This window comes from Anser anser (assembly GCF_964211835.1).
Source record: "Anser anser genome assembly, chromosome: 10".
NCBI classification, from domain to species: Eukaryota; Metazoa; Chordata; class Aves; order Anseriformes; family Anatidae; genus Anser; species Anser anser.
Window position 1 is genome coordinate 13,959,208 of NC_139730.1, and position 16,530 is coordinate 13,975,737.

Genomic DNA, 16,530 nt, shown 5'->3' on the forward strand with positions numbered 1-16,530 from the left:
TAGTGCTGAGTTTTGTCTTATCTATTATTTGTGATGAGACTTTGCAGCTGGTGCACATTTCTAATCAGGCATCTGTAAATAATGCAAAATACAGACAAAATACTAATTGATTATGAGCCTCTAATTCTTTTGAGGATTCCTGAATACATAGGTCCCAAGAGTGAAGTACAAGGCTTTTTACATTCAAATCATTTTTTCTTTACTTTTGTTTCAACTCATATTCTTACCTTGGGGTTTTTTTTTTTAGCTATTCCACTACTATTCCATTGTGCCTGCTGTTTTTCAGTAACAGCTCACCTCCCACTTGTTCTCAATACAGCTTTTAAATACCAACACTGCTCACTTTTTTCCACACCAGAGTGCCGCATAATATTCAAAGTGGTTAAGAATCAGCCATTTACAACAGAGTTGACACATCCTAAATTTGATAACTTTTAGTTTTGTATTATTTCATTGCAAAATTAAGCTTTTTTTTTTGAGATCTTGAGCTTTTATTTTGAATAAAAGTTAAGAATTGTCAACTTGTTCATATAAGGTAAATTTGGCATTGAAGATGTACTAGCATCAAAGAAAATCATATATGTACATATAAACTGCTCAGATCTAGCTTGAAGATGTTGATTAAAGTGGCACCTTTTACTATTCCTTTGTATTCATGTAATATGAAAATAACACACAGAGGAATGTTTTCGTCTAGTTTTAAGACAGATTTCTCTATTGGATCAAAGTTTGTTTACCATCAGGAGTGCTTGTATAATTGGATTTACTCTAGAGGAAAACCTTACATCGGAGGGTAGACTTAGGTGGTTCAAGTGTGCATGCTGTCTAACATAGCTGTAAAGCTGATTTGCGGGTGTGATACGAAGTTTAGAGCAACATCAGTAATCAATAAACAGCTGCTTTATGTGTGAGGCTCCCCCTTTACTATTTCAAATAATTTTGTATCTCTTGAGATACGGGATTTGTACTTATGAGCAATTCGCTTCAGACAGGAGAGAAAGAAGGAAAAAAAGATTGCTTTCAGTTTTCCATCCCAGAGAGTTTAACTGGTAGTTAAATAAAGTTCTTGCTTGACATTCACAGCATTCAGCACTTGTCTCAGAGGCCTTGTGCAGAAATGGTGACAGTTGACAGCTGTTGTGCCCTTAATAAGATTAAAGTAAAGAAATTAGTTGTGCTCTCGGTAATCTGCCATTTAACGCTGCAAACCACCTGGGGACTGCTTCTGTGCTGACACTTCCAATTTGGAATCTAGAAAAAAGTGTGGAACTGAATCATAGCTCAGAACGTGCTGTGATCAGAATGTGTTTAGGTGAATTGTAGTTAGCAAGCTTACGTTATCAATTAAAAGAACCCTCTTTATTGTTGTGAAAAATTAATTTGACATCAATTTGCTTACAGCACCTTTTCAAAACCATTACTTGAGTCTCTGAAAATTCAAATACCTTTTCTGACATAAGGTTCATTTGGGAAATAGAAAAGCATGATGCATTATTACAGTTGAATTTGTTCTGTGTATAAGTGGGAAGTTTGTGTTTTCAAATGCAAAATAAATGGTCCTCTTTGCAATTATGAAAATCCCCATATAGCAAAAAAACATTGCAGGGAGTTAACTAAATCAACTCACAGACTGCAGTGCTGTGAAAATGAGTTAACCTACCAAGTTTATATTTGACTCTTTAATGTTTATATTTAAATAGAATTCATCTTTATTTCAGAATAGCTCATAAAGCGAAAGGTGCTGATTTTCTTTTCAGCTGAAAATAGAAATTACTGGTGCAGTTCCATCTTTCTCACCAGGCAAACAACCACCCAACCAGGGGAATCATCTGCTATAAAAAGTTAAAGGAGGTGCCTAATGATTTTTTTTTAACGTATTATTGAGAAAAGTGAAATAAATATGTCGTTAGGATAGGAAAAGAGAGTCTTGTTGCAAGGGAGGTTTAAAAAATTGCATATGAAGCATGCTAATTGAATTTTTATGGGTGTTATCATTGCAGGGTAAAAAATCAGGTGAAATAGGCAAAAATGAACCTGCCTTTTATCAATAAATAATGATTTAGTATTGTGCTCAAGTCATGTGAACGGCAGATTGAAACTGATTTAATTAGGCAGAACAGTAAAATTAATTCCCAGTACAGTAAAATGGATATAACTGGTAATATGGTGATACTCAGAATTATAAGAAAGGAAAGGTATAAACGTTCCTTACATTTTTACAGATCAAAACAAAAGTAATGCTTCCTTTGTAAATTCAAAATTATTTCTTAAGTTGAAGAAAAGACATTTCAGAAATACACACGAAAAATATTTACTCTGAATTTTTTGTCCTCTAAGCATTTGCAGCTTTTCTTGGTTTGTGAAATGCAATATATTTTATGTGAGGTGTTTCCATTTCAGCTCTGGGGACCCACACTGTGTAATCAGGCGCCACACCAATGAACACCACAGTCACTAAAGCAGCCATCCTCAATTGTTATGTAAATAACCTCCTTGTTTTAATGAAAGGAAAAGTTTCAGGCAAAAATAAAGAATCACACTCGACTCTATCTTAAGAAATAAGTTCCAATAGTCCACAGCTGTAATGTTAGATAGCAGCTTTGATCAATTCTGTACAGCCACCTGTCAGTTGTTGTAGTCCCACTTTTGTAAGACCTTTTGGCAGTGCTCACAATTTTTCTTCTGTGGAGCTTATTTGAACTTTTTCCAACGTGTTCAGGAAAAAAAAGTTCTTTTCCTTTCAGTTTACTTTAGACAAATGACTTGAATTGCTAACTCTCTGTATTTATTATTGTCTATATTTATGATGCATTTGTGTAGTGTGTGTGTATTTGTATAATAATAGTGTAATAGTGATAGCTTTTGTGGTAAGCAAAGTTCAAGAAATGGATTTTGTGTTTATTCTGGAATGGTGTTATGCTTGGTCAGATTTATCTTCTCTAGGAGTACATTTATAGGACTGGTCCCAGCTTTCCTACCAATCCTGTTCATAGAGCACTTCAGTTTGAGCAGATGTAAGTAAGTGCAAGTGGTGCAGAGAATAACTGAGCATGGTTTGTACACCTGGAGCTGTTGGTGGCTTGTTCGTGACTTCCAGTTCAGACCATTGTAAACCTGTTACCTCTTCCATCAGCTACAAGTGTAGGTCAAGTGATGCTATTGAAGGTGCACACCAACGCTTCAAGTTTGTGCAGTTCATAGTATGTCAGTAGAAGCTTTTGGACAGGAACTTCACCTGCTCAGTTTTGCTTACTCAGTACAAGTTACTCAATCCTCCCCACTCCTTACGTTTATTTATGGGTGCTGCAGAGTAGCTTGTCTCAGAATACTGTGAATTCCTTCGTTCAGGTGTTTTTCCAGAAGGTTGTGCTAGGAGAGGGACCTCATACACAGACTACTTGTGTGTGGCACAATCATAAACCACAAAAAAAGAATGTTACACATCCAAATTATGCAGAATATCAACTGATTTCCTAAGTTTAGTTATGTCTTTCTAGTATGCCCATTATTTGCTAGGTTTCTACTCTGAATGCTTGCATGCGTTTAATGAGAATGCATATGCATATCTATACTTATGAAAATAAATTTAATTAGCACATATCACAAGAAGAGTTCAGGCTTTTCAAATTTACGTATTCCAAGGCATGTTATTTAGATATAAACCATGAATGTGGAAGAGTCCTGCCTAGTATGGCTTTAGTATATTGAAGCTTCATTTTTTCCCCTTAATTCATGTAAATTTTTTTACTTTTGTGTGGAATCCAAGTTTAAGTGAATTACTGTGAATTACTAAAAAGGAAGTTTTGTGGTGGTCTTCCAGTTATTTGCTCTTAATTGACCAAAGAAAAGAGTAACATTGATATTCTTTTTTTTCTCTACTTCTGATCTTTTAGGTCACTTTGCAATACAGTAAATGCTTACGGCCTCGCCTGTAGTAATTGCACAGAAAACTGCACCTATATTCTTTTCAGTAATAAGATCACTTTTCTAATGGACCTATTGATGCACCAGTTGACGGTACGTAAGCACTTTAATTTAGACTGTTTTTTACGTGTGTTTCACAAACATATTAAAGTACCTGGAGTGTAAGGGCTCCAGGGGATGCATGAGAATAAAACCTGAAATTAAAACAATAAGATTCTTTTGTTGTATGTATTTGGTAAGCTGTATGTACTATACTTTTATACAAACAGATATATTTGCTTCTCCTAATAAATTCTACAGAAGCATACATACCAGGAACTCCAGTGAGTGGACAGTGTTCCAGCTTTAACCCCTTCTGGGGCTTTCTTCTCTAATTCACCCTGTAGCAGTATTTGAAGTACAGAATGTTACAAGTTGTCTGTGTGTGTCCAGTTCTTCTGTGTTTCAATACTGAAAAACCTAAGTCAGTTCAATATGTTGCTGAATATGTATTTACTGACAAGTTTAAATAGCAGAACTCTTTAGCTGTGAAAGTTTTAATTTTCCAGTGTTTCATTTAATTTGAAATGTCATTAAATATTTTATTTGAAAACTCATTTTTAATTCATAGTGACCTGCTCATCATAAGATATTTAGTCTTGGTTTTCTACTTATAAATTGTGTGTATGTATTTTCATGAGCCAAGCAATTTGTTAATTGAAAAGTTATGTACGTACTTTAAATAATTCAAATGACGCTGTTAAACTCAACAAGCCATAGGACTGTTGATGAACACTTCAAAAAGATAATCCAAAGGTCCTTGGCACAAACAAAGAAAACAGGAATGCAACCTGTGCATTCTCCTCTAAGTAGGTGCCAGCTCATTGTTCTTCAGCAAATCTTTCCAAGAGGATTCCAGGTATTAGATTTCAAATATACTTAGTGAAAGGTGCGTGTATTGTGCTGGGCCAGTCACAACACTGCTCGCTCTCTGCAGAGCGAGCCAGAGCACAGGCTCTGTGCTTAATTACACAAGAGATGAAATCCTTCAGCACTTCACAAGTGACAAGATTCATTCTGATGCCAGACACCTTCCCTTTTCTCAGTGTAGCACTGCACAAATGACCAGCCCTTCTTCTGAAAAAATACAGAGGGTATTTCTAAGAAAATGTTGGCCACCTGAGAAGCCAGAAATACTGCATAAAAGAAATTTACTATGCTTAAAGCTGTTCTCAGTCTGTTGCCAAACACTACGGTTGAATTGCAGCAAAACTGTAATTAAAGCCTTAAGTTTCCCTTGATCCACAGTGGACTTCTCTTTCCTGCACATAAAGTCTCTTATGTTCTCTTCAGGCAAAGTTGGCCCTTGAACTAGGATATCTTCATAATTCTATGGAATATGTATTTTAAGTCAAAATAAATACAGTGCTGCATTTCTAACTCCGATTTCTCTCTCTTGAAAATGTAAGAAGTCAGGTCAAGGTTGAGTTTTCCTTTTTTAAGAAAAAGAATAGGACAGATGGAAAGCACTTCTTTTAATTGGATCAAACTCTGAACACCAGAATATTAAAGAACACCCCCCCCCCCAAAGCATTTAACTGCCTGCAGTGTTCCGAGTTTAATGAGCTGTACGGTGCTGCCTCTCTCATGTATCTTCCTACATACAGTGGGAAAATAAACCACAACCAATACTGGGAGTAAAAAAGAGAATATACACTTGCAAGGTTTTAACGAATTGTTAAACAAGTGTGCTAATATTTGCTGAATACAGAAAGATTCAAATTTTGAAAAAGCTTTAAATATATTCTTAAATGCAGCAAGTATCAACCTTACTTTCAAGTAATATAAGGAGACTATAGTTTTTATTTTATGCCTCCAAATCTAATGCAATGTCAGCTTCACTTTTCCTAAAACTCAGGGCTATCCATTTTAAAGAATCAGATTTAAAACAACCATTTTTCATTGGTGGCAAAATGTTCATTTGCTTTACACGGGTGTAATATGTTTCTCCTCAAAGAAAATACTACTTGAAGAACAAAAATTTTTGTTTTCCAATGAGAGCATGGATACCAAAGGATCATTGATAGAAAATCAACTGGAAAAAAAAAAAAGTGAAAGCTTTATCTGTACCTTCTGAAGCCTGTAGACTTCCCGTGCCCGTGCAGTTTCCATTTCTTCTGTTCACTAGCTATTACACTGAAAGTCCAACATCCTGTAAATACTATTTTTAAAGCATACACTTTCCAGAATGTTTTTGAGGCAAGCCCAGTGATGACTAGCAATTGAATGCTTTAAAAAACTTGAACTTTCCATTTAGGTTTAACAGCTCAATATTTGAAAGGATTCATGGCCGTGAAGGATTATACTTTCTACAGGAAAAATAAAAACATAAATGAGTTTTTGGTGATAGCTCTACATTGCTAACTGGAAACTGTATATTTTTGTTAGTAAAAAAAAAAAAAAAAAGGCACATTGATATACAGGAGTACTTGTGGTGACATGAGTCAGAATGGAGTAGCATTTTTAGCTATATTAAATGTGTGCCTAAGTGCTTTACTGGATTGGGGCCATGTTGTTCAGCATCTTGCCGGGTTAAGTCCTAGATGCTGGGCACAGCTGAAGAGCTTACAGCAGCTCTGCACAAGCAAGGGATTCCCTACACAAGAGGAATTCTCTGCTGAATGGCTGAACTCTTTTATGGAGACTGTTCCAGAACTGAGAATCTGGTCATCAGAGCTTTTCATGTCAGGAACTGATTTAAAGCAAGTAAGAGTCTTGATTATGTCCAGCCTGGGTGGTCATCATAAATGGTAAAGTAGTGTTGAGCTGTTGAATGTGTCAGATGACTGAACACTAGTTATGTTTTTCCTGTGTTTCCCTTGTAATTAAAACATGCTTTATACCAATTTGCTTGACAGGTCATTTTAGGTATGTAGTTACTTATAGATTTGCGTCAGTTAAACTGTTAGACCTCTTAAACCTCCTAAATAGAAGTGGGGAATGTTTTGACGTTTACTTATCCAAAGCCAAACAATAGTTTCTATGAATATCATTAACTTCTGTCACAATCAACAAACACAAATCAGAGCTTGAAAGCTTTCACAATTATACTATTACATCTTATGATTTCCTACCCCCTTGCTCAATATAATAATCAACATGCAGTAATACATCACTTTTCTAAGCATCCCAGTTAATGTTGAACATAAATCTTGACAGGTTTTCACACTCTTCCATTAATTACTTCTTCAGTAAAAGAGTTGATCTTTTGTTGCTCATTGAGTTCATATAAAGGGAAAATAATGAAGGTAGGAATGAAGCTCAATTTTTCCTATTTTCTGTAAAACAGTATTTCCTTTTATCTCCTCTCTGACATACACCACAGGAAAAAAGCATTTGTTCTCATTTTGTATTAATACAACCACAACATACACATTTTTCCCCAAAAATCAAATGTGAAAAAACAGACCTGCAAGTAATGGATTATATTAAGTGTCAGATCTATTTATTTTCCAAATTAGGAGGAACAGTTCTATACCAAAGCATGAACTTGTCTATGATTTCTATATTTAGAACATAGAGTTCTCATACATCCAACTAGAAGTAAAAAAAACAGACTTTATCTGTTTACAGTATTATTCATTGTAGCAACTGGAAGGGTCTACTGCAAGATATTATTAAATCTTTTAAGAAATAGATTATAAATACTTTTTTTTAGCATAGGTGAAAAAGCAACGAGTAACATTTGTTAGCCATGTTTTTAAAATCTCGCGTTCCTAGTACAAAGTTGCCACATTTAAATTGATTTATACCTTACAAAGCCTAATCCGTCTATTCAGCAGGCAATTGGAATCATTAGGCATGAATGAATTATTTTGCTCAGCAGAAGTTAGTGGAGCAACTTAGTTATTTTTCCTATTGAACTTGAATAAGCAGCTAAAGACTTCTCACTTGGCTTATCACCAGGAACAGACTACTACAATGAGTTTTAAGTACCAACACAAGGCTCAGAGCTAATGAATAATAAAGAAATGTGCATGTTGTTCTTTGTCACCAAGTGTTACCAAATCCCTACTGATACCTATACAGGGAGGAACAATTTCCTGTGATCTCACTCATATATATAGCAGGTATAAATGATTTTAACCTGGAATGAAAATAAAATTTCAGCCGATACTCATTACAGGTTATGGAAAGTCTCAGGTTTTCTTCTAAAATTGCCTCTGCGGAAATCTGTTGGTACATGGAGTCCAGCGCTGGTAAGCACAGTGAATGTAGCTGGGACCCCCTGTGTCTTGACTGATGTAGCTGTGCTGCCAATGCTCTGTAAAACTGCCCAGCTTCCCCACACACCACGCTTACTGTTTGGAGGTTTCTCCCTGTTCGTGTAACAGGGCAGAGTTTCAGCTGGTCTAAATTATCTCGGATTCCAGAAATGGGGGAAAACAAACAAAAAACATTCCACAAGGGTTTCTTCACAGGTTTGGATCCTGCATATAGATTTGTCTTCAGATTTACATGCTATACATCTGAACATCTCTGCTGGTTTTAGCAGTGGGCTCTACATTAATATTAGTGATTTGGGAAAAATAAGTTCTGTTCCTCTGAGATCTCTTCAGTGAGAGTTGTGTGTAGTGCTTCATCTGTGATTATCATCTGTGATTGACAAGTGCCATGGTCATCAGTTGGAAGCTAACTGAATACCTCTTCATAGACTGGAAAAAAATTGCATTCTCCAATATGCCTTGTCATTGCTACAAGTCCATCAGGGATTACATCTCATTGCAAAGATCATTCCTATTGCCAAAAAGTGTACTGCCTTCTTCTCTGAAGAACCGCAGTTGTATTTGGTCTATCACAAGAACTTATGGCTTCCAAAATAGTTATTTCTGCAGGCATTTTGAGTAGCCTGTTAATGGTACATTGTGTTTTTCCAGAGCCAAGCAGGCAATTGCTGTGCAACAGTAAAGGCTGTTCTTTCCACAGAAAAGAGTTATCTTTTCTGTATATTACTCAACACTGTGTATCCTAGACATATGTCTTTGTGACAACACAATGTAGTACTCAAAATCAACTATTTCATTAGTTCATTTATTCACAGTTATTTTTTAAAAAAATCTTTTTGCTAGTGACTTATCAAAAATTCAGTGTATATATATTGTACAAAAACCAATTTGATGAAATACTCTACCACTGTAAAGCTTCCTTCAGTTCTCATGCGCTAAATGCTATTTTGAATTGATTTATTATTTCAAATGATAGCATCTGTTTAGAGGAATATAGACCCTTTCTTTTACCTGAAATACTTAAACGTCTTTCAGCACTGCTAGAATATGCTACTTAATTTTGCTGTACTCATATGCAACTTTCTTAGTGCTTTTCTATGAACTTTGGTTATTCTTACTGAATTGTAGCTGTCGTTTTTCTTTTTTTTTTTCTTAGGTTAATGTTCCAGATGACCATAATGCTACTTCAGGAAGAAGTGCAAATAAACAGGTGTTCGAAGGTCTAACAACAGGACTTCTGAGGATAACTGCCATGATTTTCAGATGCCTAATCTCCAGCTTCCCAGATGGGAACAACTACTCTACAGCACTGAAGATAATACAGGAAGTGAAGAGCAAATCCTCACAAGCGGAAGCCTTCAACGGCAGAGTCCAAGACCTGATCAGGTTTAAAAAACATTTTTGAAATGTCTTTAATCCTTCTTTATTACAGAGGATGAAAATTACATTGACTTAAGAAAGGAATAAACTTCTTTAATTCTTAAGTTAGTAAAAGTAGTGTGTGTGTGGTATAGTCAGAAGTCTACTGAAGTGCTAAGTTCTCAATCAAAAAAGTTCTTCAAAAATTAAGACAAATACAGAAAAACAGAAATCTTTTTAATTTTGAAGTTTTATATTCATGCAGAAAAAGAAATATGTTTCTATTTCTCTATATCTGGATTACTGTATATCTGTGGAAGGTAAAAATGCATTGTTTTTTGAGTGACATTTTATAGATCAATCTATTTACACCGGCTTTCAGAAGTTCTCTGTGCATCCATATGCTGTTTGGAATTAGTCCTATTAGCAAAAATCACTTTAGTCGTATTCTTTTATCTAAACCATTAGACAGGTAAAATGAGCCCCGGTGTTAATCTCTTCCATACTCTCTGCACTTTTTCTTGGTTTCCATAGACCTTTTTAATCCTAACACTTTTAATTGCTGGATGGCTTATATAGCATCCTAATAATTTAGGTTTCTATAACTTTTCTCCTTTTTGTGTCCTTTCTGTAGGTTTCTTCCCCTGATTAGCATGGAGTCAGGTTCCTTTTTTCCATACTTTCTCTCAATTCTCTGTGCCTGACTGTATACCCTTTCCCCTTGTGATTCTGGACAACACGCATGCCTTCACATCATTTTGCCATACAACATGTACTTCTTGTTACAAAGATTACCCAATAATTTCTATGATTTGATTTCAGCTCTTAAAACGTATCTATATTTTAATAGCAATTTTCCTTTCTAAGTATATGCCTTGAGTAAAATTTCGATCAAAATAACTCAGTGAATCTAGTAGTAGAGTAAAAGAAAATGCATTGTTTTGCTCATTTTTACTTGAAACATTCTAGTTCTTTGGTTAAAAAAAAAAAAAGACTTGAACCTGGACAAAAAAAAAAAGTTTTTCTGACTTGTGGCTGTCCCCATGATAACTATTTTAATTTGGTATGTTCAAGTTTGTAATTAAAGCCTTCATGAGCTGCCTGCATTGAAAAGGAATTTCCCCCAGGCTTTGAAGGTAGAGAGAATATCTTTTTATTAGATCAATAGTACAGCTGGGGTTAGATTTTGGATGCTACTTTTCAGGTAGTTCTCAGAGCACAGCTTTTCATACAATTTTCACACACAGTTTTTCATACAGCTTCTGAGGAGGAGAGAGCTCATACATAATTAGGGAAACTGATTTTAAAACCACTGCATCTTGTATTGCTAAAGTGGGAGGGTACTTAGGAGACAGATCAGGTTGGTAGAAAGGAAGAACGTAGACTTTTGATAGTTGAATGCTGAGTTTGAGAACAGGATTGAATCCTTTGTGTGACATAACATTCCTATGCAGTGCTACACAAAATCTCTTAAACTTTTTATGCATGCTCACTAATTTATGAGTCCTAACTTGAAAGCTGGATTTGATTTACAGCAGTGCTGAGCACGTTGAACAGCAAGTCAGTGGGAGCTATACTTCAGAATATATGATGTCCTATGTAATGCCAAATACTGTTAAAACAAGATCATAGGTCTCTCAAATACACAAAATAAGACATACATAGATTTAGTGTGTTTGTGCTTCTGTTTCTTACATGGAAAATGTGGGTAATTCCAGCTCCTCAGTATACAGGGATGTTATAAAAATAAAATACATCATGACTGTGAAGGTTACAGGTAAAGTATTCTTGAAGTACTGCAGAAAAGTGAGTGAGAAAATTATTTCTCTTGAAATCTCTTATTTCTAAAGTATAAATTTGACGATAAGAAATTGTAGCATTCCTTTCTGAACTTACACTTGATGATCTCACACCAGTGAATTAGATTGCATTCCTGAAATCTAATGTATTACCTCAAAATTTGGTAAGCATGACTGCAAACACCCTAAAGCTGTATGATTAGCTAGCCCATTTATTTTTGAACCCGGCTACAATATTTAACTGAATGACTTCTTGTGGCATCAAATTCTACAAATTAGATAGTTTTATATAGATCTTTTTTTTAAAAAAAGGTACTTTGATCAAGTACTTTTTTTAATAGACTGACTTTTTTGTTGTGGCACTTAATGTATCCTAAATTCCCGCAATTTCTCATTGCTAGTAGTTATTCTGATAACTCTTAAAAAAAATCTGTTCTTGCTAGCAGATGCTCCGAATACATTTCTAAGGCTGCCTATACTCTCTGTCATGATAATAAATGTATCACGACTTTAAAGTCTTCTAATTATATACAGCCTCATGGCCCACAGCAACTTCAGATGAAATTGGAAAGCTCCTATTCACTGAATTTCCAGTGTATGTGTGTCATGGTTAACCCAACTGATCCATTCTTTATCTGTTTCAATCAACTTCGTGGTTGTGAGTGTGCTTTGGGGTTTGTTATTATTTTATTAAGTAGTGTAGGCATTATAAAGCTAAGGACAAATCCCTTTGCTTATCATTAATGCCTATTAAGTAAAGTAAGAAATGCATTATCCAACAACACACTGTTTGCTAAAAGTGTGTCATTTCAGTAGTAAATAATATAAATAGTCATCAGCGCATCTTCAGCCCTCTGAAGAAGTGAAATACTGATGGTATGCTACTGAAACTGTGGCACAGTAAGAATTTTCAGGCTTTTCAAAGTCTGGTGTGATGCTGATGGATACAAGAAAGGACAGCTGGAGGAGGAAAGCAAAACAAACAGTTGCCATAGATACCAGTGACCTCTAAAACTTAATTGTTCTTATGTAGCCTGCTTTCTCCCCAAACAGGTTTTGAAAGAGTGTGAAATTTCAGGATGTTGTATTCTCCCCATTTAGGAATGGGAGGGTGGGAGGTCTGCTTATTGATACTGCTGCTGAACAGACATCTGACACTGGCTGTGCCAAGCACAGGTATACCCTTAAGCTAAGAAGACATGTGAGAATCCAGTTGGGTGCCTCACCTGAGGCACTTTAAGGGATCTGTTTATAAATGGAGAAAGAAAGGCACAATGACAAGGTAATAGTGCAATTACGAAAAAAGAGCGTAGGCATTTCAAACTAGTCAAAAACAGACAGATTATATTATTAATGAGACTCTTTCACCTCCAGGTCATTGTATCATGTATCCTTATGGAATTGATTAAATGAGAGTTTCAGGAAAATTGGGGAAGAAAGAAGAAAGTCAAATTTTTTTTTCCTATATGGGAAAACTAGACCTGATGCATAAACAATTGTTTACATGCTAGGTGTCAAAAGAGTAGCCAAATTGCTGGAACTATGCTACTGTGGGTGAAAATACTGAGATGGAGACAATAGATTAGAGAGCTTTGACATTCTACTCATCTGTATGTTCAGCTTCAAGGAAGGGAGTGCTTCGTGTGTCTTATCATTTACTCTGGGTGCCCTTAAAGAATAGTCCCGATAGACTGAAAGCTCGCAGCTATTTCTTCTCTGCCAAAAGAGTGGCTGCTGACACCACTTGGTATCCAGGTGTGGGTGTAAAGTAAGGTGGACAATGAACACACTTTGTAGAAGTCAGACGTTTTTCCTAGGGAAAAAAGGAAAAGAGCATTGACCAGAATACCTGTGCCTTTTTGTAAGTAATTGTCTATCAGTGATAGCTGCATTTTATTTTCTCATTCTTCCTTTCCCCTCCTATGTCATGGAGACATTTCCAGCACTCAGCATTTCTCTGTGACTGTGATGTATCTAACACCCAGCTTTGTTCCTGGAATCACTGTGCTAATACTGGAGAGCGTGTTTATCACTTGTATGATCAGGTGGATTGCTTAGATCAAAACCTGCAAGAAATCTAATGCTGGTAGCCTTTCATGTTGCTAAACAGAAAAATCAAACTTACCTGAGCTATTTTAACTGCTGTATTTCAGGAGCGTTAATGATCTTTCGTATTGCAGACTGACTTCTTGCTTTACACACACTGTATTTTTTATTCTTAATTACTTTCATTGCTTCTAAAAGCTTTGTGTCAGCAGGTTAAGTTCTGGCAGAAAGTGTAACTTCTAGCCCTGAAGAGAGGTTAGTCTTTGAGCAAGAAGGATACCTGGAAAGTGGAGAGACTTTCTTCCCTAATCTTAAAAGTCCACACTTTTTCAAAATCAGACTGTAAGATATGTGGGGGAATTTTTTTTAATAAGTATTTGTATAGCCCCATGGGACATTCATTATCTAATCAATATGATTTATTTAGTAGAATCATTACTTTAATAATATTCCATACTTCAGTCGAGTCAGGATGCACTTGATGTCGTCGAAACATGCAGACAATGGTGTTTCCATCCCAGGGAATCTCGCAGTTTCTAACAAGTGGAGTTGACAAGCAAGTAGGTAGAATAGCTGATAGGATGGAATAATATCAATAATAGGAAGGTTTAGTACAGACTATCATTGTAAAAACAGCAAATCGGTTGGTGTCTGAAAGCAAGCTTAGTTCCTCGTGTTTATGAAGTCAGATTGAGTCACAGAATATAAGAGCAGTTCTTCAGATTTTGACAAGAGATTTCTCCCGGTTGCTAAAAGTGGAGTGGAGGAAAGTACAAGGAAAATCGAGGAAAGAGGAGAAAGAGGTGATTGAAGCTGGAAATTTGTCTCCACAAAGGAAGTTGATCTCACATAGTCGGCAGAATGAACAGTTGAGATGGAGTCAAGTCTGAGAAGCTGAATGTTTGTGGTAGAAAAAGGTGATATCAGCAAAGTGATGTGGAAAAAAAAAGACCTGTGTGCACAGTTTAAGTGGTATCAATAATGATCCAAGTGTGAGAGTAGCTGGTATAGACAGAACTTGGTGTCAGTGTACAGGGACAAACAATTTTGGGCATGCGTTTCCAAGCTCTTAGAAATTCAAGGAATCTTCAGCAACAGAGAGGGTGGTGATCTGATCTACTCTGATAATATGAAAGAAAAAGGTAGCTTTTTGTTTTAAAAGAGAAATAAAGTCACTAACATGGTTTTCTCTGTATTGAGTTTTGGTTCAGCTCCTGAGGCGGCTTTCTGGTCCTTCCTGATAGTGGGACGTTGTTACCTGTGTGTTCTTTTAGTCTGCACTAAAAGACTGTTAGACTGTTGCACATAGTCTAGAAAGAAAAAGAAAAAAAAAATAAAATAAAAAAAAAGCTGGGCAGTAGTTGTTATGATATACGTATTGCAATAAAACGTTATCTGTGTAACATCATTGTCTTCTTGAGTTAGTGTGTTCTACCAAGTTCAACTCTTCATGCTAAAAAGAAATTGTGCTGCTGCAGAGCTATCAAGACTATTATAAATCATTTAACTATGGCAAAATTCCATTGTCCTTCTAGGACTATGGTAAAATAAACACTTACATTCATCTTTCTTGTACAGTATAAGATAAATTATCGTGCAACAGACAGTTCTCTTAACAAAAACTACTGCTAGCTACAGAATACCAGATTTGAAGTTACTGTAATTTGAATTGTTTTATTGAACCCTTTAAGAAATCATAACCTACATTTTGTATGATTTGATAGTAGAGGAGCAGAAATTACTTTGTAAAGTCATCAAAACTGTCACAGGACTGTTTTTTAATACAATTTCTCATCTGTTTCTAGTTATGTGGTGAACATAGGATTGATAGACAAGTTGTGTTGCTGTTTCCTCTCCGTTCAAGGCCCCATTGATGAGAATCCAAAAATAGCAACTTTTCTACAGAATGCCACAGCAGTGTTGCATGGAATATGTCAACTGTGTTTTGCTGTCAATGGAAGGTAGGTGCATTTGGTCTCTCATCTCTAATATGTTCATCAGGCAGCAGCCAGTGTAACTCCTTGCCAACACAGCGTTCATGGAAGTGAGCACTCTGGTGAGATTATTAAAGAGAACCGGTTTTAGTCGCACAGCAATAACTGGTAGAGAAACAGTGCAGGAAATTCACTCTGCTCACCCTTTCACCACTGAATTGTATTCAGTTACCTACACTGTGTCTTGATTCTTGTAAGTCATTTATGAGAATTGAAAACTTTATCTCCTTTACTCATCATTACAGAGAGGGTTTTATCACTACTGATTTTAAATGGCCAGTCCTAAGGACTTCAAGAGATATTATCAACTAAAATCAAGTCTTAATTGATTTGTTTTTTGTGCAGCCAAATTCAGCTCTTGTTCCTTAAAATACCATTGTCAGTAAGGGAATGATATTTTATGAAAAGTATTACTAGATTTGTCAAGGAATTTTCTAATGCAAAATGCTCATTACTGGAACCTAACCGAGGCTGAGGAGCGTGTGCATGTGGTGCGTTTCTGTCAGCAAATCTGGACTTCTGCAGACTTGGACAGCCTGGCTCTGTCAAAGTCTAAATTTCAGAGCTTCAAGGTCCATGTATTAGAACCTGCCACCGTTAGACTGTTACATGTTTCAGGGAAAGACGATGCTGACAGAACTTGACAATGAATGTCTGAAGGGAGAACTGATGCTAGTGCTGAAGAACAAAAATTAATAACAAATAAATTAAGAAACAGAGCTGCAGGTAAGAGTTGTTGCTGGTAACTCAGGGACACAGGCACATGGAAAAAGAACTACAAGAAATATGAGCCCAAAGAGACCATCCCAACTTACTGAAATTTCCCTTTCTGAAAGCTGCCAACTTGGCATTTTACATTCCAGGACAGCACTGCCAAAAGTCAAATGCATACTAAAAAAAATTCATCTTTCTCTTAGAGGAATAATAATTCTAGCTACAAGAGTGAGTAATACTATATTTGCAATTTCTGAAGCAGGCCTGTGCTTAACCCAAGATACTAGAGATCTTTGCACCCCAAAATAATACAGTACTGTGCAAGTACTTCTTTACAGAGCATCTGTACTTTGTAGCAAAATAATTTTCGAGGGTTGAGCATTTTTCTTCACAGTCGCATCAAGATGTGTCTAATCGTATAACAGCAAC

The 16,530-nt window shown here is 35.9% G+C and overlaps 1 protein-coding gene across 7 annotated transcripts in view; it reads left to right on the forward strand.

Annotated features, from left to right (window-relative positions):
* Positions 1 to 16,530, forward strand: part of SCAPER (S-phase cyclin A associated protein in the ER) — a 241,814-nt gene that overhangs the window by 193,049 nt on the left and 32,235 nt on the right. For all 7 annotated transcript variants that reach the window (XM_083850810.1, XM_083850808.1, XM_083850809.1 and 4 more), the window contains 3 exons: positions 3,894 to 4,017; positions 9,346 to 9,575; positions 15,199 to 15,354. In XM_083850810.1, coding sequence (XP_083706936.1) covers positions 3,894 to 4,017; positions 9,346 to 9,575; positions 15,199 to 15,354 — 510 coding nt within the window. The remainder of the gene's footprint in view (positions 1 to 3,893; positions 4,018 to 9,345; positions 9,576 to 15,198; positions 15,355 to 16,530) is intronic.